Source organism: Fulmarus glacialis, unplaced genomic scaffold, assembly GCF_000690835.1.
Source record: "Fulmarus glacialis isolate BGI_N327 unplaced genomic scaffold, ASM69083v1 scaffold18394, whole genome shotgun sequence".
NCBI lineage: Eukaryota > Metazoa > Chordata > Aves > Procellariiformes > Procellariidae > Fulmarus > Fulmarus glacialis.
In genome coordinates this window covers 3,357-27,434 of record NW_009208901.1, presented here as the reverse complement: position 1 = coordinate 27,434, position 24,078 = coordinate 3,357, and the positions used below count along the sequence as shown (strand labels likewise).

Below are 24,078 nucleotides of genomic sequence, written 5' to 3'. Positions count from 1 at the left end.
CTTTTAAAACATTCCCTCTTGCAAAAATTGAGGACGACTTCTTTTCTTAGCTTGAAGGAATATCCTGATTAGCCTGGGTACTACTTGTCTAGGAAGTTCACAGGAACATCAGTCAGAACAACAGGCATTATGTTTCTGCACGTAAATATTTATAAATGTAAATAAATAAATAGTTTCTTTGGAGATGGGATGGGGTTCCCAAGGCGGGCATTTGCTGCACTTATGATCCTCCTTCTACTGCAGAACATTATAATTCCCCAGAACAGAGCTTTGTGGTGACAAAGATCCGTCAAAAGGATCATCAAATATCAGGGTGCAGGCATTACTTTTAAAATCACAACTCTCAAGATTCAGTGAGCACAACAGGGGGCCTGGTTTGCATTAGGACAAAGTCAGATCCCTGAAGCAGCAGGAGCGATCACAACCCCAGAATCTCAGTGCTTCCTTTTGTGCCAGTCCAAGGGAAAACTTCCAAGTCAGTAACAGCAATAAGGATTTATTTTGCCGCTGTAATTATTTCCGTGTACAAAACTACACTGAAAAAGAGCTTTAAGATGAAAGAATAATTGAGGCAACTGAAAAGTAGCAGCCTTCACTCGTGGTGAAGCATTTTTTTTCCCCTAAAGTTCTACTTCAGTATCAATTTTAAGGATGTCTGTAATAAAAAATGGGCCAGTTGCTTATTAAATAGTCCAGATACTGTTGCCTGTATATTTTGCCTCTCCTCCCTCCCTGACTATAGATTTTTGATGCCTAATTCATCAGTTACAGACTATAAATGGTGTTAAATTTATGTTTGCCTTTTATATCTCACATATAACTTCCTGTGATCTTAAAGCAGATGTCTGTTGCGACGGTGCCTGCTTTTAACTCGCTCAGAGAAAGGCACACTCTGAGGTTTAGCTATTTCAACCTCAGGAAAAGCTGGAGGTTCACCACATTTATTAAAACTACTGTATTCAGCACAATTTACAGTGCACCATTTTGCACTGGAGCTGTGACAGCTGCTAACTCCTCTACTGCTTCCTTTGCATTTTGAAACACACCTCTAAGCAAACAATTTCAAGATGTTTGTCTTTGCCCTGGCTTTGCTTTTACCCAACAACCACATTTCTGCCTAGCACCAGCTGTAACTTCAGTCTATTCCTTTCTTTTGCTAGTAAGAGGCACAACATAGTTCTAGTAACCTTCATCCTAAACTCTTCCCTGAACTCCGCAATTCTGCTCTCTTCATACACAAACTGCCACATATATAAGCTACTGGTTTGTGTTCTGTTTTCTATGAACTGTGAAGTTTCCAGAATAAACATTGTATGATTTAAGAAAAATCCCAACAATATAAAAATGAACAAAAACCTGAGGACAGAGGTAACTATAATTCCTTTTGCTCACGATCAACTGTAAGACAAATTAAACTGCTTTACTATGATGTGCAATATTTAGTGATTGTTTTATTAATGCAGAAATACCTGCTTAGCTTCATACCCATTCTGATTTAAAGTGCAACAATTAAATCTGATAGTTCTTGTACATCCATATTTTGCAAGTGTTGTTCCTAGAAGACACATCGTTCAGATTATGCCTTGCATTTGTAAAATCTGTCATTTTTTAGTACCGTTTTGCTTTATTAACTAAAATAAACTGTACAAAAAGCTGTAGAGTTACATTAGCTTTGAACAATGTAGGATACACGTTCTCTGCCAAACTTTAGTGTGCAAACATTTTACATTTTTTAAAGTGACAAAATTAAGTCAACCTTGAAGTCAGAGTTCATTACTACATTACAAAACAGGAGACTAGATATGGCAAAAGAAATTCCCCACTGAAATCAACACCATTGTATAATTTTATTTCTAATTCTTAAAAAAATATAAATGAATTTAGAAGAGAATCACAGTATAAGGGCCCTAACATATTAGACCATTACAAGGTACATAAAAATAGAAGACACAGATTTCTTTGAAACTTTAATCCTTTGATTAAGCAGCAAGCATATCACTCTCCAGGCAAACACTGCTTAAAACAAACCCTACCCCCCAAAACAGGACGTGCAAACTGTATGCACATATTCTGCAAAGCACACAATAAAGACATTTTGCTATGTACATACTTATTTAGTACTACAAATGCTAGGAGTTCCCTACTGTGTGCTACAGTGTATGTAAATTAAGAAATACTACCTATCTCTGACCCTCCCTCCCCCCTTCAAATACAGCACCTTTGCCCAATTATAGAATATTTAAACAAGATTAAACGGAATTACAATGTACTGAACAGTTTTATAGCAGTTGGTGATGGCCAACTGTACTGCAACACCCAACATTCTGCATACTGAAGTCTATCGACAAGAGACAAGACAAAAATTAGCAAAGGTACAAGACACACACCTGGGAGACTCAATGCAAAAAAAAAAAAAAAAAGAAAAAGAAAAAAGAAATCCTGAAGATGTATCTTATCACTGTTAACAATTAATCTGAGACACTTATGATGTCAAAATATACCAGACTGGTTTCGTATCAGTTTTAAAGACTGGAGAGCAGCCAGATTTGTGTGTAGCTGGTGAGAGGACACTTACGACTCCCAGAACACAAGTTTCAGTGACCACAGATTCCTCAGTGCTTGTTTTACAATCCTGCTTTTCTTAGATGAGAGGTCATCTGGTGCTTACGTAGTGGCTAAGCATCTACTCTGATGCAAAAGAAAATTCGTAAGAAGGATCTTTTGTACGAGACCTCAGCACACCCGTGAAAGCTGTTCAGAAAGAAAAATCTCTCAAGTTTGGTCTGAAAATATTTTTAAGTGAAGGACTAAACCATAAAGGTCAACACCTTAACTGCAAGTCAGGCCACAACTATCAAACTTTCATACTAGATTTACAAATGAAATAGGATCTGATGGGATAAGAACTTCCCTTTGCACATAAAAAAGACCTTAGCCAGCTGCTAAACTGATCATTAGACCATCCAATTCATCTGTGAAAAAGCACATTCCATTTTCAAATAAAGTCTCATTTTAGTCAAGGGCAAATCTACTTAATAACAGAATGGATTTAAAAGGATTTTCAAACACCATTTCAGCTATAAGCAAAATCAATTTTCTAAATAGTATGGCAGTCAACATGAATGTTATTACATAGTCAAGAATGCAATATTTTTCAATAGCTTTGATTCAGATCACACAGTTTCAAACAGTGCTACTCAAATTTGCAGCCTGGTTTACTTGCAGGGTAGAGGCATCTACTTTTTTAAAAAAACTAAAAAAAAAAAAAACAAACCCAAAAAAACCCCCCAAAACACTGGTGGGCATAAAACAAGGTTTCAGGCAAGAACAGTTTAATGAATGCAGTAGGAAGAAAACCTTTCAATCTCTTAAAATTTGGAAGCAATAATTAATACCCAAGTGCAGATTTTACTTAATAAAACAAATCAAACAAAAAACCCCCTCAATAGCCTCAACCCAGCTAATCATCTCTGCCAGAAATAGCAGAAATCAGAGAAAATCATTTAACAGTAAGACTGGGCTGGTAGCAGGTAACTCTACTGCCACAATATTCTACTACCACTACCAGCCTCTATACTTCCCTCATGAATTCTTAGGCAAGATATCAATGATCTAACATACACGAACTGCAGACAGCCATTCTCAGAGGAATGAAATTCTACTGTACTTAAATTAGAAGAATTAGTGGAGTAACAAATTAAATTAATGGTTCTTGCTATATGGTTCCTCTCCTGTCATCCCCCTGGGTGGTGGAAGTTGCTCCCTCTCTCTCCACCCCAGCCCACAAGAGATTAGGAATCTGGACTCCTGTTTTCAGTTAACTTCTATGAGTAGAACACATGTGAGATTTAGTAAGTTTGGTACAATAGCTCATTGAGTCTTCAGAATACTCTTTCAGAGGAGTATTTAATAAGACAGTACCTTTTTGAACAAGAAAAAGTGTTCTGGGAAAAACATGAAGAGAAGAAACACCTACATTTTACAAGTGCGTGAAATGCTTCTACTGTTTTCTAAACAGGGCCAAAAATTCTGAACCTAAGGCCATTATTTATTTTGCACTAAAAAGTAAAAAAAAAAAAAGTAATTCACACACACACAAAAAAACCCCAACGCTACATTTAAGTCTCCTACAATATTATCTATTCCTAGATTTGCCAGACTACTTTCCTGTAGTTAGATGCTTGACTATAAAGAACTGTAATAAAATAAATAGAGTAAAAATCAGTTTAAACAAAATCTTGGTGTGTTGAACATTTATTCATTTAAGAAGTTAGCTTCCTTCAACAGTTATTCATATAGAGGAGGGCTGTATTGTAGGCATTGTTCTGCTGTACAAGTCTTCGACATAAAAATATTTTTATACAGGTGGTCATTCACGTGGTTCTGTTTCTAGTTATTAGCTTGCTCCTCTGTAAAACTGGTCTGATACCTGTGAAGGCTTGCTCTTTTCTCCCCTTCATTATTTGGAAAAAAAAAAGTACATCGATACGATTTTTCACATGTAGGAGTTAGCATAATTCTGCTTTATTTCTTCAGTGCAGAGTGGACTGGGATTCTGTCTGAATTCCAATAAGCGAGGGTGGCTGCTGGCCGCTAACTGTGGTTAACACTGGCCTTGGGTTTAGACGAGGAGGCATGGAATTAGCTGGGCGGATGAGCGGTGGGGGAGGCTGATTTAGAGTCGGCCTTGGCTGAATAAATCGCGCCTGCTGTTGAAGTGGCGGAGGCTGACGATGGAGAGCAGGAGCAGCAGGAAGCGCTGGACGAAGTAACGGGGGCGGCTGATTTAAAGTTGCCATGGGAGCGGTAGGTGCTGGAGCAGATGCCTGTGCTGGAGGTGAAGGGCCTAAACACTGAGTGGCCGGAGTGCTTTGTGCCTGCACAAAGGACAAAGACAAGACTGCGTGAACAGCCATCCCAGCCAGAACGCCATGCAGTTGGGCTGCCACTGTCCACTACACAGGAAACAGCATTTAAAAAACAAAACCAAAAAACTGAGAAGTTACTGAAAAGAAATCACCAACCAAAACATTATAGACAGAAGAACTAAAAATATTTATGAAGCAAGAGTCTTCTTTCTAGAACAAGAACTGTATTTTAACAATAAAACAGTAACGTGATCGTCACTATGAAAGGTGCAGTCCTGCTCCCAGCTGGTTAACGACATTGGCTGAAGTTCTATGCAAGCTCATCATCATTCTTTAGAATGCGGTTTGCCACTCCACACCAGTTAACCTTACATTATATCACTAAATAAAATGCTGTTCCTCAACCCATGCTTACTTATTTCTGGTACACAAAACACACCTCATCTTCTTCATCAGTGCTCTTTCCTGATGGCACATTAGAAGTATTTTTTGTGTCCTCCCCTAAAGCAGAAGCATCACCATTAGAAGCCAGGGTTCCTTGTTCCGCTTCCCATTCCTGCAATACCTCCTCTAAGTTAAACCGACGCCTGTAGTTTACAAAGAAGTTCTTCACTTGGCCAACAGTCTTGTTGCCAATTACATCTGCAATAGCTTGAAAATCTTTACCATATTTTCGGACACCTGGAAGGCAAAGTAAATAACATAGCTGTGAAGAATCAGTCAGACACAGCTACGTGTGATGTATTTATAGAAAGAACCTATGGGACCTGCAAACCAAGGACTCGCTAATTAGGAAGACTTCTCAATTAGGAGAAGGCCTCAATTTCCATTAAAACAAAATAATTTTTAATTGCACAGCTATCAACATACAAATCAAGAACTTTATTAAAAGGTCATTACCCACTCGTCTTAAAGATCCTGGCTTACTCACCAAGCCTCCCAACCTAAAACCACAGAGATCTGGCCTCTGATGAATAAAGTAAATCCTTCAGTGTGCTCGCAGTAAGGGCAGAAGCCCAAGACAAGTTCAAGATGGGAGAGGGAGGGTGACCGAGCATGTGTGTATAGCTGTAAACAGGGTATAACACTAGAAATGTCAAGCGACAAATGTTGACAGCTTCTATACGTTCCCTCCGTGCCAGCTGCATGCAGATGTTTCTTTGCCCACAACCTGTGCAGCAGGAGTGGTAGAGGGCAGTAGCTACTGGACCAAGCACAGGGCAGAACTGGGGGGGCACAGTTCCATAAGTCACGATATACTGCTCATTCCTCCACTTGTGACATAGTCTACTAAGGCTATGAAGAGCAACTGGCAAGCATTCACCTGGCAAAGTCTTTTTAAAGCTTTCATTCACCATTTGAGCTGGGTAGAAGAATCTGGGGTTTCGGAACAACCACGTTGGGGAATGCAAGTAAATAAAGCTATTGGTGTCTGTTTATAAGACAGCCCAGCACAAGCCTCCAGGATCAAATCCTCCAGCAAGAAGCAGCATGACAGAAGATCTTTGCATTGTTCTTTTCATTCATTTTCATGTTGATATCAGTACATCACTTTTGTTTACAAGCACTTCACAAGAAAATGCTGCTGGTCCTTTCCAAACATCCCAATAGGTGCTTTTTAAAGTTCTAAAACTACATTTGCATATAACACAAAAAAAACCCTTAAGTAGAGCATTCCGTATTTTTTAACCTAAAATTGGAATTATAATCTAAAGTTTATTATTTTCTCTCAGTTGTACTTAGGGTATGTGTCTAGTTCCTCCTCTCTCCTGCTTAAGAAAAAAAAATCCTCAAACTTTCCAGCATCCTAGAACACAGCTTTTATCTGCGCAAAGTATATTTTTAATCACAAGTGTCCAAAAGTTTGGAGACTAGAAGAAATAAAACAGAGTTTTATTCCAGACTCAGTAAACAGAAGACTCACTTTTTGCTCTCAGCTATGCATGAGTGAATTACAATTTGACTCCTTCTGTGAAGCTCCTGATAACTAAACTCATTTGGAACATATTACAGTGCTTAGAGGACAGGCACTCTGTCTCATTACAGGAAGAGAAATTTATGTCTGATTTCACGCCTCACTTCAGAAAGTGAAGCAAAGGATTCAGAAAGTGAAAGTTGCTTCAAATCTGAAAGCTATGTTCCTTTTCAACTTAATTGTGAAGAGTATGACCTCCAGCTTGTTCTGCTCTTTTCTATTTTCTTCATTAATAGGCACTTCTGATGTGGTAATGTACACTCACTGCAATTTAAGAGAAAAGTTCAGCTCTAGGATAGTAACAATTTCTGCAGCTGAAGCTGATGTTTCAACTGTCAAGAGCCCAGATACATTATTTAAGATCTTTTCTGGGGCATACAAAAGAATCCAACCATCCTGACTGCAAGAACCTTGGAAAGAAAACAAAGGGACCCAGCAGAGCCACGTGGCAGGGCATGTATCTAGGCAAAGCAAAGATAGGGATTTGGCTCTGTGCTTTATCAGTTGTACAAGGCATCAGCTATACTCCTTAAAAGCTGCGTGCGCCCACAGAGCACTCCCTCCAGTGTTTTAATATTCTTTGATTGCCCTACCATTACCACCCTAACTAATTTATAATGATCATTAAACGTCCACTGCAACATATCTAATGTCCTGTACAATTAATCAAGTGAACAAAGTGCCCAGCAGAACAAAGCAGATTTTTGTTTCAAACCTAATTCAGATTTCTAGTGATTTTTCTGTTACTATGCTGTCTATACTTCTTCCTTCCCCTTAATCTGCAAAACAACTGAGACTGTTGGCTAACTTCAGCTAAAGTTGTCAAAAATAAGGTCTTAAAGCCTATTTCAAAGAGCTTGAAAACAGTGTATCTCGCCTTCACTGAAAGCCCAACTGTAAGAAATATCTAAAACTAAAATTTCCTTAGTTTAGCTACAACACAGCACTACTCATTTTGGATTCTTTTCAGTGTTATTTAGTACTGCTTTAGCATCACCACAATGACTTCTACACGATGATGTAGTAGAACCCTTTTAAGCTGCATCAGAAACAGTAGTAGTTCAATACATGTTTATGAAAGTTTTATGCATAAGGTGCTGGCATATCTGTAAGAGTTGATGCCAACTCATCCCTTTCAAATTGGTGCACGTTACTTACACATCCTTATACAAATTCTGTGCTAAACACCACCCAAATTATTTCTCAAGTGTTTAATCTGTTATTCAATAAGAATAATTTTATTAGGTTGCTGAAAGTGAAGCTCAAAAGATGTCTGCATAGCCTCACTTCACATGAATGTCTTTCTCTCAGCTCATTTGAAAGTAGCCCTTATCATGGGAATCTTTCAAGCTCTTCAAAACTTTGACCAGTTGCAAAGGTGCACTTGAACATGTGTGTGCTCACTATTACAATGTTTAATCTTGAATGTCTAACTCGGAGAAACTCATAAATCCAAGTTTGATGCTGTCTATGCCGCTTAACGCTGTGCAGCACAGCAAACACTGACAGGCACACAAAACATTAGCCTAGGTCCAAAGCACTATAATACAGCACCACAACGAAGCAGAAATAGTTAACGGCAACCTCCAGGTTATGAGAGCTGCAGTTTCACTGTGATGAGATTACAGTGCTCCTGGCAACTACCTTACATAGAGTTAGATCCCGGTTGTCCCAACTGTTTTACACTGCAAAGCTATGAAAGTAATGCACTGCTTTTCAATTAAAATTTTGTGGTTTTGAACAAGTCTTAAAACATTTTTGCAATTGCAGTTTTCATATGGCTGAAATCTTAGTTTGAAAAGATGATTGTGCTCATACATTTCTATACATAAAGTCTGTAACTTAAGAACACCTCAAGTGATGAACTGGCCCATTACATTCAATAACTATTCACACAAAGTTGAACAGTAACCTGATAAATTATACTGCAAAAGATCGGCTCAGAGATCGTAAGTCTGAGTCCATAACCCGATTGCAGGCAGCCACACTGCTTTTAAGATTACACACTCAGGTCTATTTTAAGGTGGGTTTTTTCATTACCTCCTCTTTAGTTACTGCCAATCTCTTGAGATTAGCCCACAGATGACAAGAGCTTTTTCATGTTAGGAAAAACAGCACCAAAATTGTATTACTGCAGATTATTTTTATGACTTCCATGGTTGGATTTAATATCCGAATTCAAGTGAACAAATCACAGAAGTGCCACCTACCTGCTTAATGCTTATGATTTCTGTAAAATTATTAAAAGCACATGCCAAAATGTATCAATACATTCGATGAAATAAATCTATTTTAAATGTACAAACAAAATGTCCCCATGCTAAAGTCAACTTCCAAGTTCAAGCCTAACACGCATTATGGTAGCTTTTAGTACAGCAACTATGGCTACTTTCTTGTAAAAACAGAGTCAGGGCAAAAGACAGCATAGCTCCTTCATGCATAAGTCTACTAGCTCAAGCAATTATTCTGAAGCAAGGGATCAGGATCCTTAGCCTGAGGGATGGGAGGTTAATACCTACAGCACTCTCATTCCAGGAGGGAGACTCTACTACCGGGCAGTAGGTAAGGGAGGGATAATAAGAATACTTTGTTTCTGGCATTAAGGTTCTCTCCCATCTCCATTTTGTACAGTGGCAAAGGAAGGGGACTAAAAAGGAAACAATACATGTAAGAAGCACATGTAATTCAATGAAAACAGGTTTCTTCCAGGTGGCCTGATTTTTCACCCCACCCTTAAGTATTGAGGCTGACTACCTTTATAAAACACAAAACATTCCCTAGAGAAGAGACCAGAAGACTGGAACTCCTCTCCAAGGAGTCATCACCAACCCTCATTCTCTTTTGCCCATGCTCCAGTTTTATTATTTACCTTGTCAGTCACATAATGCCATAGCTTAACAAAAGCTAAATGCATTCTTATCACTTCCCAAAGTGATGCTTAGTGCGAGCTCCAATAACTAAACTATGAAAATGCAAGATAGTTTGAATCCTTTCATGCTAAGGCAGGCACAATGAACCTCGATTTTCCCCACTTCTCCAGCAAGCATTCTACTTACTAGACTATCATATTAAAGATAGGCATCTCCTTCAGTTGCATTTGGGAACAAAATAAAAAAAGTGAGCTTATTAGCAATACTGAGAGGATGAACTTAGGTTTGGAGATGCAAATCCTAGTCTGAAGCATTTAAGTTGAGGCATGATTTCAGACACACCATGCTCTTCAGCATTTCCATTCACACTTCAAAATAAATCTAACTTTAGGTTCAATTATCTGGCTAATAACTACCAGGTATGGCACACCTGACAACTTTACACTGATATCCTGATCCAACTGAAGGTTTTATACTAAAATTCAGTCTTTCATTTTAAAGGTGAAGAATACAGAGAAATAAAGCAGATGTGTATAACTGAGCTGATTATATTAAAAGATGATCCATAGAAGTGAGCCAATGTATAGTGTCTTCAAGACAGCATTAGGCTCTCCAGATATTTCCCTTGCATGCTCTTTGATTAGGCAGTGCATGTTAAAGCAAGACAAGATTCAGTTTTCCTTCATATAAATGAAATAACTGCAAATTAGCTTATCAATAGCCTAGAGAAAATGTTGTTTTTTCTCCAATAAGATTATTAGTCAAGTATCCATAACCAGTTTCAGACTCTTAAAAGGCCTCCACTGGGTAGGTATCTGCTCTTTTATTCCCTCATGAACAGAGAAAAGTAACTGTAAAGCAGTTTTACTTCTGCTTTTTCCTACTTTCAGAATACAGAGAGATGTTTTAGTAAGCGTTTGCTTCAAATTTTATTACTTCAACTATTACTTCAGTCTTCCACTTCAGAGACATTCATGTAAGATGATTTAGAAGATGATTGAAAGGACTTTTTGGTATTACTACAGTTGTTAAACCCAGCTTAGCTTTTTCTAGTCAAGATTTAATACGGGTAACTGAAAGACTAGTGTCATGTTGCTTGAATGAATGCCCTAAATATTCTCACTAGTTTTGCTGTTTTCACAGTGACTTTCTTGTAAGACCAGATAAAGTTTAGCTTTCCATTAGAAGGAAATACAAACATAAGCCTGAGTACCTCTTCAAATCCTTTGCATCAGATTCCAAGTCGCTACTACTATTAACATACCTTGTACTGCAAGAAGCTGCTCTTCTGTGGTCCAACGGGCATTGATTTTCTGATTAGACTATTAAAATTAGAAAAATGGCACAAAGATCATTAAAATGTTTCAACAGCTGCAAAATATCTGAGCATCAGAATGTGTTTTACTTGCACTACATTTTGTAACAAAGATACAAATCTCTTGTTTATAAGCCATAAATTTATAGTTTGATTGCTTTCATGAAGAAGAAATGGCATTTAAGGATTTGAGCTTAGAACTCCACCAATAGTTTTTCCCTCTGTTTTACTGCAGTTCTTAATATCATATATATTTTAACTTATGCACAAGGTAATGATCTTTATGCAGACAGAATTTGAATTTATAGTTACATTTATCTAAAATATTAGGACTTGGTGTCTGGAGTGTTTTGCATTCACGTTATGTTTCACATCCAAGCCTTTAAAACAAGCAAAAAGAGAACTTCAGTAGTAATAAATCATTCACTTTGGATGCCCAAATGTATATATAGTCATGTTTTCACACAGAACATAGAATTTACTGCTAGCAATCTACATTATCTACTTTTAATCAGAAAAAAACCCATACAGGGTTCAATTTCAGCTCCCTATAGTCATGAGCAGGCATGACATTTCAGTTTTTTCTGCTTCTTTATTCAGCCAGTTGCCATAAAAAAGCCTACCACTAATTTCTTGTAAAGAAGCCAGACTCACCCCTGCATGTAATTCAATGGATCCTGTTTAAGCTGCTGCTGAAATGCAAACACTATGCTGCAGCAAAATACATTTCTGTAGCTTCCCACTAATGTAAGTGCAAGGCCACAAGTTCTAATATTTATTCTGATTTACCTCAGGAGGTTTGAATTCTTCAATCCCGCCTTCCATTTTCTGTTTAAGTGCACTGTTTACTTGCTTAGCATTTTGAACCTTGGTCAAAAACAACAAAGTTAATCAGCTCCACAAAGAAAGTTGGTCACTTTACACATATATCTTCACTAGGATTGCCACAAGTGTACCTCCTAAGTTAGAAAGAGAAATATTACGGTTTAAGGCTTCTCTACTTTTAACTGTTTAAAAAAAAAATTTAAAAAATACAGCACAGTTTACTACGGAGAGAAAAATATTTAAGCCAGTCTTTCAAAAGAACAGTTTGTCTACAGGAATATTAAAAGTAGGACATAACAAGCAAGTTTTGATAATGATGCATATGTTCTTGAAGAAGAATGCAGAACATTCTAGACACAAAACTTGGTTCTTAGAAATCTAAGCGAGATGTACTGTATACATTAACTTCTTCCTTCTCCAAAAAGCACTTTGGAAAAAAAAAAAAAAAGATTTATGAGATGTTTCCAGTTAGTTCCTTCTGACAGACTGCTTTTTATTGACCTTAGATCATCATGATTTCCTCTAAGGGTGATTCTTGAAATGATTTAAAATATTTACATAAAATATCTTAATCTACAAAAAGGAAAGAGCATCCAAATCGTACATATACATATCTATTAACCATTTAAACCTGACAGCGATGCACATAAGGTAACATAGGTAAGAAAATAGTTTTGCATACTACGGTGCACAGCTATTACAAGCGTTCTTAAGTATGGACACAAAAGCAGACAACTCAGTGGGAGATTCCAAAAGCTGCATCTCTGAGATCACTGCAAGAAAAAAAGAGAAACACAACCTCAAGGCTGTAACTCACCTACACTTAGGCTAAAGAGTGAAACCCACCTATGCTATTTAGCCCCAGAGTCCTGCTGTGACAGAAAGAAGCATATTTCTCCTGTAAAAGAATACAAGGGAGCAAAAACCCCATGAAACCCTTTATCCACTCTATAAGGAGGCAGAAATTCCAGGAGATAAGCCTTGACTTTGTAGCCCCATCGCTCCTAGAAAGCAAGCATGCACACACTGCTGTACCCTTAGAAGCTGAATAGATGCTGTGTTTCAACTTTCAGTGCCAAAAGTTAGCTTCTTCATGCAAAGGACGCAGGCAATTGTCCTCTTAAAGTGAAGACTACAAAGCTTTTCTAAATTTAATAAGTAGAAAGCTCATCAACTCAAACAGAGAAATAACTAGGCCCATGATTTCTCTCCCCCACCACCATACTTTCATGGTATGTGGGGAAGGACTTCCAGAAAAACAGTTACAATTTTAAGCATAACAAATGTAACTTCCTCTGCTTCATTGGTCTTATTCTCACTTGTCACACAAATACTTTTAACAAAGTTTAAAAAAAAAAAAATTAAATCAAAGGTGACTTCAGTTTCCTCCTGTCCCGAAATCTGTAACATTGTTTTCATGCCATACTCCACCACCCCACCCCCAGCCCCCTTTTTTTTTTTTTTTAAGGAAGTCATCTTGTTTCATGTGATCCACAAGAGCAGATGAACATAAAAAACAAAACCAAATAATAGCTAGTCAGTTAGCGTCCAGCATTTCTGGTGATAACTGTGGAACAAAGTTAGGAAGACTCACATTAAGGAAGTTTCAGAATCTTCACAGATAATCTTCAAAATCATTACAATCAGAACAATCTGAGATGAAAACAAAACAAGACCAATAACCCATGGTACCTGTCGCTTTAACGAGATTAGTTCCATATCCAGCTGTCTAAGAATTGTGTTGGCTGCATTGGGACTACAGGAAACAGCTATCACATCTTCCTGGGTCAGGTACATGCCTTTTGGTGGACGGCATTTGGAACGCTGAGAATGGTGCCGATGCTGCAAGCTCTGATACTCTCTTCTACCCAGACCTATTTTGCTGGTCTGAACAGGCTGCTCATTATTGCCCTTTAATTTACAAGAAATAAATCATTAAAGAATAACAGTATCTTGTATACAACTTTATTAAATAATAAAGTATCACATAGCATTGTAATGTCGTATTTATGACAAAAAACCCTAAGCTAACATCCTCCTCTGCATGTAGTATCCAAACTAAGCCTTGCAGATGAGCTGACAGAGCATACTAGTCATTTGCTAGATAAGTCTGCATTAGTCTTAGAAAGGTCACTTTTCAAAACTTTTTTTTTTTAACATGGCTGAAAATACAATACAGAAATCACAGTCTGAATACTGCAAAAAAGGGCAAAAATTGAGAACCTCTTAAGTACGCAGAAGGTAAAGAATATATGTATTACACATTTAAAGCAAGTAATCAGCAAATTTACACATTTATTTCTGGTCAGATATGAAGAGTTCAGGTGAAGACCAGGGAAGAAGAATGAGAGAAGGTCAACCAGAACAGGCAAGAATGCAAGATGACACCTTCCCCTGCTGCAAGCACTCTATGGAAAGCGATAGTGCTGTTTGCTTTGGGAAGGGATTTGAGATTTAGGAGAGAGAGGATGGACGTATTTTTGCAGTCATGATAAAAATCCATGTAATTTAGCAAACTTAAGCCTTTGTTGTTTGCTTTTTTGAAATGGAAAGGGATAGCAAAGAGGAGATGAAGTCTTTGTAACTGCTGTTTTCATATGTTTGGACACCTAAAAATTCAATGGGCCTTGCTGCACAACAACTAGTCTGCATGTATGTGACTCCCTTAGAGCAACTATGTAGGTTCCCTACAGACCAGGAGTAGAGAAGCAAAAATGACTTTCCCTGCAAGGATCTTCCAATTCAAAGCAATGCTAAGTACCAGAACAGAGACGGGATTCAGGCTTTTTGCTACTTCAAGCAGCTCCCTACTGCTCCTCCCTGCTGGCATCCATGCAGGTTAAGAGGAAGTGGTCATCTGATCACAGTGAAGAGAAAACAAATTGCAGCAGCCATTATTACGTTCTGTAGCATTAGTACAGATCAGCAAACAGTATTTTGCTCTACTGTGCTTGACCTTCTGCCACATCCTCTTCCCAGCTAATGTAATAACATCTTAATCCAGTCCACAGACTTCATGGAGGCCATCTTAAAAGCACTTAAGATATTTGCTCTTCCTTGGAAAGTTGATATAGAGCCTTACATCTCTGACATCTAGAAGTCCCAAGGTTAAGTTTACTTCCAGCCCACTTATACCATTTGTTTTTTGGTTTTGCATTGCTCTTTCAGTATGAAATTGCAGTTCCTGTCCGTTCAATCTGAATTTAAAGTGAAAATATTCTCTTAAGCTTTTGTCTTGCCAAGCTAGAGTGTTTGGCTTGTTTTAGTTTTCTCTGGTAACAGAAAGTTTCCATTGCTCTGTGCGTTCAAGTAGCCTACTCAGTTTATATTTTGCTTAGGAAGTGAAAATATGCAAATTCTACCAGAAATATTAGATCACAAAATTATCTTACGTAGATCCAAATAGCTCATCAGAAACTGCAAACCTATTTGTCCTGTTCCTAGAAGTCTATGAACACACTACTTTCATTCTGGACTGCATGTAGTGATTCAAACAATAACCAAGGAAAGTAAATTGAACAAAATAGCCCTTATTTAGAAGTGGCTTAGGCAGCAACTCAAATCAACAGATTGCAAGAACATTATTGCAACAGCAGAATGAAAAGTAAAAAAGTTCATTATTACACCTTGTGCCATTTCAAGTTCTAAAAAAACATATCCTGGCACCTTAAAAAAAAAAAAATCTCAAACTCTTTTACAGAAAGGGGTAATTGTAATTGTCCTTTTTTTTTCTCCTGAAGCAGTTAGATAAAGCAATACACTGAAGGTCATTGTAAAGCTGAGAATGGAACCTACACCTATCAGTCTCTTACTCAACATCATGTTTGGTAGAACTGCAAAGTTTTATTAATAATCCTAGATACCACTTCATAGGAATGTTGAGGTTTTGCACTACCTCTCCTCTCATATTCTCAAGAAGCATGAACTGTCCCATTTTAGGAAAATCACAAATGCATTAAGATGATCAAGGAAACAATCAAACGTTTACACACTTAACTGTGTTCTTCTAGCCTTGTTCATAAATAACTTAATGTTAACCAAAAGAACCCCCAAAAAACCCAAAACCTGAACATACCCCAAACACAGCACTTATCCGTAAAGCTAACAGTAAGTGCTCATTAGAGAAGACAAAAATGTTCTTCTCTACATTTATTAGTAGAAAGCATCTCAATAAAGCCACATATTAGTTGAAATGCATAACCTTGCTGTGGTCTTGAAAGAACCAAAAAAGTTATTCTTGGAAAAATGTCATTATGTCAGTTAATTTTAAAATGCAAAGAAAACATTTAGATGTAAAACTGTAAACATATTAACAAGACAGAGGCAGGCGGAATGTTGTTTTACCAGGTAGTGATAGCATTCATATCATATAAAACTTGAAGATCTCTCAGGAGATAGTGAAGGTAATGAGAGATGCATTTATGTCCACAGAATGGCAAAAATATACAATAAAATTTTGTTTCAATCAGAAGTTGTCAAGATCTTGATCACCTAAGAACCCTGTGATTTCAGCAGGCTGCAAGCTAAACCTCTTTACTAAAAGTCATTCTTCACAGTAACACATTCACAGAAAACAAACAAACTGACATTCACCGTTAAGCTATCTGTTACCTCCTTTTTGGCTTCTTTTTTGGGATCATAATCACTATCATTTCCATCCATTGGATGAGCTTCTTCTACGTCATCATCACTGAGGACAGATCATAAGAAGCTGGTCATTTTATCTATTTTTTAACCCCAAATATAAATACATATCAGGGTAAGACAGAATTATCTACTCTTAAAATATCTACTCTAAGTATATGGCATCTCAAAGGTACTTGTAGTTTTCAAAAGAGAGCTGTTACAAACATACTTCCTTTATTAAATTTTAATAATTATTATGATAAACAAGCAATCCTAAACTGTAGTTTCAAAATTACTTTAAGCAGTGCTGGTGCTGCTGCCAAAAAAATTTGGTGTCACCTTTCTTCAATTCAACTACTTGCACCAGCAAGAACACTTACATGGTCAACTATACCAAGGCTAGAAATAATCTTTCATTTGCCACATTAGTTTTAATAGATCAATTTTCAAACCACTGCACCAGGTGGATGAATAACCCTTGTTGAAGTCTGTGGGGAGCAAAAGGGGAAAATATACGATGGGAAAACAGAGGACTGCTTTTTCACCAAAGTGCTCAAGATCTAGCAATTTGGGGGGTGGGGGGAGAAAAAACTGCTGAATTAAATCAAACAGAAGAGGTTGAAAAGATAATAGTTTAGTTGAGTCCAATACAGTAATTCACACAATATAATTTCTGAATAAATGAATGTAAAAACACCACAAAAATTTCTAGTTATTACAAAAAAAACCCCAAAATGCTGTATTAGAAACAAACTGATTTTCTTCTGTAATTTTTCAGCTATAGGGTCACTAAGTAGCATATGAATTTTAGATTTCAGGAGTTCTTTCCAGTAACATATAATTAAATAGACCCTTTTGCTCTAGCTAGGCAGTTTTCCATAGATGTAAAATCATACTTTCCAATATAAACACGATTATGTTCCTTATACATTCAATATACTAAATCACTTTTTAAAAAGTGCAAGTTAATACTCAAGTATACTAAGTGCAATATAATTTTAATTTCGTAGTAACTAGGTGAAACGTCATTCCCTTCTATCCAAGGCAATTTAAAACTATTTTGAGCTTCAATTATCTTTGACTGATAGCGGTTCTAAGTCTCCTAATAAAGATTTTATATAAAGTTTTGTTATAAAACAGTACTTGGGCATTCTAATTGCTACAGCTTTTTACAGTGGTTGATCTTTCAGTTTTAACTCCATTCTAGTTGAAAAAAACCCAAACAAACAAAATCAGAAAACCCCCATACTCACAAAAACACTCTCCTTTCCACACAATAATATAGGGTTAGACTTCTCAAATAAAGCATTATTTCTAAATCACATTCCCAGACTTCAGGTTTTTTTAAACCCTTGTTTTTACAGTTATCCATTAAAGCACTCAAGCATGTTCCTACAACTCAAACTGACTGGAGTGATATAGTTCTTAAAGTACAGGTACCAAACCCCTTGCTAAAAGCAGAGACATCACCACAGATGCTCAAACCTATGGTTCATGCTGAACCATAATGGCTGGAAATTACTCCGACATCACTACCTAGAAAGACTACAGTCTCTGGTTAGCTTCTTAAGAATATAAAACTTACCTGTCACCTTGATTATTTCTATTAGCTAGTTTTCGAGCCTGCCGATCCATCAAACTTGTCCTAGAGCGAGTTTTTTTCCAAGAATAGTAATATTTTACAAGGCTTGCAATAGTCTTGTCTGGAAGCTAGAAGAATTCATTAACATATTAATACTTTTTAAAATTAAAATTCCACCCAAGATTATAATTCTGCTCTATTTACAACCACTGTTACCCAAATATTTTAAATGCATGGATGAGATGGAAAGGAGGGATGTACTTCATATACATTTTTTAAAAAGAGGGAGGGGGGGAGAGGCTTTTTTTATTAGAGTGAAAAAGCTATAGGTCCAAGAGACATGATGAAATTAACTTAAATCTTATATTCAAGGTTGTTCTTGAAACTTTTACACAGAAATCAACATGAAATTTTAGCCCAAGCGGAGCCTTTGTTCTTAGTGCATCTGAGCTGTTTAATGTTTCTGATTAAAATATTACTTTACCATTTGCTGGATCCTGTGAAAGCTCTTTCCATGGAAGCTAAATGCTTGTTCAAATAGGACTTTATCTTCAACTGTCCATTCATCAGGGAAAGGAGTGAAGTTAGGGAGATCCGCAAGGGACTTCTCAATATTGTGTTTATGCCAGAACAACATGCCGAGAGCCTTTGAAAAGAAATAGTCCCTTTTGGATTCAGTCAACTTTCTAAAGTGTTGAGACAAGTTAAATAAAAAAAGGCAATTTATTTGTTTAAAATAAAATTTGACTATCAGAACCCCTTCTCAAAATGTATTTACAATTTTATTGGCTACGTACTATAAGGTTACAAAATTCTCTTTGGAGATGATACGAAGAGTGGGCACATCTGTACTTTATTAAAGGTACGAAAGCTAGACAATTTAAGGTTGGCATGGCAGCAGTAATTCTGAAGTAGCATGAACTAGGCTGATAGGCTCAAATCTGACCTGCTTTCTTCCTTTACAAACATGTATCACCTACACAGTTCCCTATAGGTCTTCAGACCTTTATTACCAGCCCACTCAAAAAAGAAAATAAAAATACTTTTCAGCAGCCAGAGGATCATCCAAAATGTAAGTCTGAAAGTTCAAAGTGAGAGTGGTCTTTCTACAACTCTCCAATCCACAAATAACAGCACGGCCACTTCCATGTCATGTGCACCTAATAAGGAATGGAAATTGAAATATACTTTCTTACATAATTTCATTTCTTGATATTCTTAAAGAATTTTATGCTGATTAGACTTTCTGCCAGAGAATCAATGACAAACTTGATGCCAAGTCTGGCATGGGAATTGGGAAATGTAATCCACTCAGTTTCAACCATGACATGATTACCAGTTGTTCATCAGCTCTCCAAACCCCTGATTTTACATCTTCTAATAACCTGGACATAGCAAACCTCTTTTCTCATTAAAATGGCAAGTGACAAGCACCTCTTGCAAAGATAACTTCTATTCCACTGTGAATAGTCCACAAATACTTTGTACCAGAAGTTTTGAAAATTAGTCTTTTTTGTAGACTTCTTTTGAGATCCCTCAGTTCCTTCTCTCCCCTAACAAAAGCCAAGCCATAAAAAACCATCACCAAATTGCAGGTATTCTGGGCATTGTAACATTGGCAGCTTCTTTTTCAGATAGCAGTTGACTAGCAAGTCTTTGCTGTTATGAGCTTCCATCCTCTAAAACTTGATCATACAACTTGTTTCCACTTGTACACCAAATATTTTTTTGCAATAGGTAATCTCACTTTTACAGAAATTGGTTAATTTATGAAGAAAATTGCAACAGAACTAAGTGCAGACCAGCAAAGTTTTATCCTGTACTTTTTATGGGATGGTGACTAAAGGTTATTACTAAAGAAGTGAACTTGTTTGTTACTCTCAAACTTAGAATTTGATTTTGTTTTCCTGCCTCTGAAAAAACACTCAAAGTTGGTTTGCCTCTGTTTTTTTTTCTAATATGCAAGAAATCTTTCCAGTGCTGTCCCTATTGCGATTAATGGTTCAAAATTGTACCATATTTGAATTCTAATATTAAACATTAAATTTGTAAGCTGCTTTCCTAAGAAATTCTTTAGCTAAATATACACACACAATTGCATGACATGCCCAGTGTATCAAGAAACATACCAAACCTTTCAAAAGTGCACATTACAAGCTGAGCATGTCATGAAAACAAAGAGCTCAATCTTTTGCAGAGAATCCAGACCACAACTGTATGCAGATCCATTTAACTGCAGTGTTTGCTGCCGTGCCTGAAGAGAAACAGCGTTAATTAATGGTAACCAAGGGAAAAAAGAGTTGTGTTATACTTTTATATAAAAATCCTTTAAAGGAGTACTCTCATTTCATAGCACTTACCTGTTCCACATTGTATCCATGTTTTTCCTTTGCTATTGCTATATATTCATCCACTGTAACAAAGCAATGTCAGAATTATTCTTTAGTACTTTTAGTTCTGCTATAAGGTGACACACAATTAGCCATCTAACACGGGAAAACAGTCTTCCCATGCTTCAATACACTGCATAGGTACAGGTCTCCCAAAACGCTAAATATATTCATAGCTTTATTAGTAATAAATAAGCCCACTGTCTTTAATCCAACATTTACTTTTATAAACTTTTTACACAAGCTAATTCTCAGTGAAAAAGATGCTTTCTTTCACATTTTTACTACAATAAAGACACAGAGGCTCATCATTTATTTATTTAAATCAGAGATTAGCGGGTTATTGAAAGGCTATGTCTTCTTGGAACCCACTCCTAAGAACACAGACACACTGGGGGGCACGTCCAAATACCTAGGTTAGTTTTAAATTGAACTGTTCATATTCCCAAACATGTTAAAAATTAATGTAAAGAGATCCTAGATCTATGATTATGCATATCCTCGATATTAATATAGTTTTCACTGACCAACATTAATTTTAACCATGGCACGAAGACAGTTTTCAATAGAGAATATGAAAATTCAATTATGAGGTTAGCAAATAACATGTTTTTAAAATCATATTTGACCATACTAGAGCCAGCTTTGAGTTGAACACTTTCCACCACTCTGCAATTAAGTCCTGCTAGTTTTGATCTTCAATGGATACTTTTTTAATTTTTAAATAAACAAACTCTTCCCATTCACCTTCTACAGTTCACAATTAAGTGGCAACTAAATATCGTTGAAAGGAAGCATGATTGAGAAAAGGAAGTAATTATATCCTCATTATTCAAATAGACCAGAGACGTCCTTGCCATGAACTGTTGCAGCAAGGAATTAATTTTACTTTAAAGGAATGAAGAAAGTGTTTAATAATCATAGTTGTAGAGTATTTTATTTCTAACTGTTCTGCAGTAGTAGAAGGTATGTTGCCTTAAAGGCAGAGGGACACAAACCTCTAACTACTGGTAATAGGTAGAAACTGTCCTGAGGACCAGGTTCTCATAACTGTACGCTCAAAGTTTATTCCCCTGTATTACATATGGGAAATTCTAGAATAGAAGGCAGGTTTAAACTAGATTAAACAAATAATTGATCACATTTAGTCAGACAACTCCCGTATTTCAGGTCACTTTTGAAAGGAGAAAATGCTCAGTTTTTCCTGATAAGACATCAATAATAATTTTCCCTTGAACTGGGCCTCAACACATCTTTTCTGAATTTATCCACTGCAATTCCTTCTCCTACCAATTTAGAGTGGCAAGTTCCTCATGTTTAGATGTTTTATTCTTTTATTAATAACTAAAGGTTTCACAGACACTGATGAAGGTACAACATAGGCAGTGTGACTTGAAACAAAGACTTAACTATGAAATAAGAGAAGGTGATCTTTCCTTTCCCTGGAGTTCTCTAAATAAAAAAATAAAAGAGAAACTTTGTGTTTAATTTACTAATTTGCAATTTTACTGTGTGTAAAATAAAGAGCGAACAGGCACACCGTGAACAATTATTTAGTTATACTTAAGCATCCAAATTCCTAAGCGGGGAAGGACTTACACTTGGCATCTGGAATATTATGATATGGAGACCATACAAGCATCCCTCCATTATCTTTATCAGTATATTTTGTGGCACCTGTAAGAAAAGAAGTAAGTCTCAGTATTTATAAATATGATCTAGAGAACAACTATTCATGGGACAGTAAGTAAAAGTCAACCATATTAAGAAGTCCAGTCCAACTATTAAGGGGAGGGAAAAAAATCATTAATTCCACATTATTTCCTGAAGACATTGAATGGCTGAATTTGAACAGTACTCTTACGAGGTTCAGTCATAACTGGATATTAGACAGGATCCTGGTTACCACAATTGGAGCATTAAAGCACATTGCTAAAGTTGGCATGGATGCAAAATTTAGAGGTACTTGTGTTGGAACAGTCCTCCAGAAGTTATGATTGCCTGTTAGTACTCTAATATTTATCACTATCATAGGAGTATCAGGATCTACCGTGTTAAGTTAGGCTTCCTTAAAACAAACAAACAAAAAAATGAGATGGGGGTAGAATACAGTCACCATCCCTGATCCTTTCAACAAGGAGCTATACTAACAACCATGCCAGAAACTATTCTGTTCATCTCTCTCTCTCTAGTTTTGATTTTCATAGCCATGTAATTTTGATATTCATAGCCAACCAAATTGTGTAGCTGTAGAAAGTAGTTAGGTGTAAAACTAATCTTTTTTTGCTTGGTTGTTCTTTTTTGGGGGGGTGGGGTTTTTTGGGGTTTTTTTTGTTCATGCTTCACCTCCACCTCAACGTAGCAAGGGAAGCAGTCCAAGTTACCTAACCTATCAGGAAGACAGAGCAATTTTTGCAATACTGATGCAACTTTGTACAAAGCACTAAATCACAGAGTCTTTGATTTTTAAAAACACGCTGTAAAAGAAAAGGAAATTCCCCAATACTGGAAAAGCATCAACTAATGGTTACTTTTCATGTATATTTTACAAATGTATGCTACTACATAAAGCCTCGTACAATCTATTTGTTTACAACAGTTTATCTTGCTAAGACATTGCTTACAACAATTGCAGCATTTACACTTGTGTCAGTATGAATTCCTTGAGGAATCACCCTCAGAGGAACTTTCCTTGCATCCTTCTTGGAGAAGAACAGATTTTTTTATTCAGTGAAACAGGTAACCTTTCACTCCATTTTAAGCTTCCACACTTTATATTTAGGTTCTACATCTTGTTGAAGGAAACAAAACAAATCAATGCTCTGGAAAAGAGAAAAACTTGGTGCTTTCTAATTATGTACTATGTACTTATGTTTTGTTGCTCTTCCTTCTTTAGTTTGACAGTGTTTTGTATTTGTTATCATCTTTGCAATCTTTAGATCCATTACTACTGTGAACTTGAAAACCAGTTAATTAGAAAAACTAAAGAACTTACGTGTCTTCCAAAATGAGATGTTTAAGACAGATAACCTGTCTTTAACAGATAAAAGCACCATAAACTCTGTAACAAGTTAAAAATGTACATACATTCATAAAGCACCAGTTTCAAGGCATAAGCAGTACTAAACTCTGAAGGGGTTTTGGTATATAAGAACAAATTCCTTAATACAACATTCTACTTTAGAACAAAAAAGCATGCCATTTTTAGTCATTAGGAATGCAGTATTTCACAAAGAGTAATGCAAACATGTTACAGGGACATTTCTCTTGTCCACTCAGTTTTTATCACAAGTAAATGACAGCTACCCTGTACTCCAACCTAAGAGATGAGGAAAAAACACTCGAGAATGCTTGAGGTTGTGAGCAAGAAACGTCTAAACTTAACATGAGTATACCCTCAGTTTTTCCTTCCAAAAAAAATACCAGACAGACGCCTGCAGACAAGTGGATATCATGGATATTATCAGGTATTGAATATTCAAGTACTAAAGTGAAAAAACTTAGTTTCAGAGTCCTATCATTTGTGCCTGCAGGAGATCATGTATGTGGTGACACTCCCCTATTGAGGTGCCGCCCTCTCGCGACTAACAAGCAGCTCCCACCAGAACACCCCTTTTCGCAGCAGCG

At 36.7% G+C, this 24,078-nt stretch overlaps 1 protein-coding gene across 1 annotated transcript; it reads right to left on the bottom strand.

Moving 5' to 3' along the window:
* Positions 1-4,353: 4,353 nt before the first annotated feature.
* RCOR3 (REST corepressor 3) lies at positions 4,354-22,123 on the bottom strand. Its single transcript, XM_009576678.1, has 10 exons — positions 22,051-22,123; positions 20,422-20,474; positions 18,546-18,707; positions 18,065-18,189; positions 16,465-16,543; positions 13,546-13,764; positions 11,818-11,895; positions 10,978-11,035; positions 5,308-5,549; positions 4,354-4,877 (listed from the first exon to the last, which is right to left on the bottom strand). The coding sequence occupies exons 1-10, from the start codon at positions 22,091-22,093 to the stop codon at positions 4,533-4,535; spliced, it is 1,404 nt and encodes a 467-aa protein (XP_009574973.1). The 5' UTR covers positions 22,094-22,123; the 3' UTR covers positions 4,354-4,532.
* Positions 22,124-24,078: the final 1,955 nt, after the last annotated feature.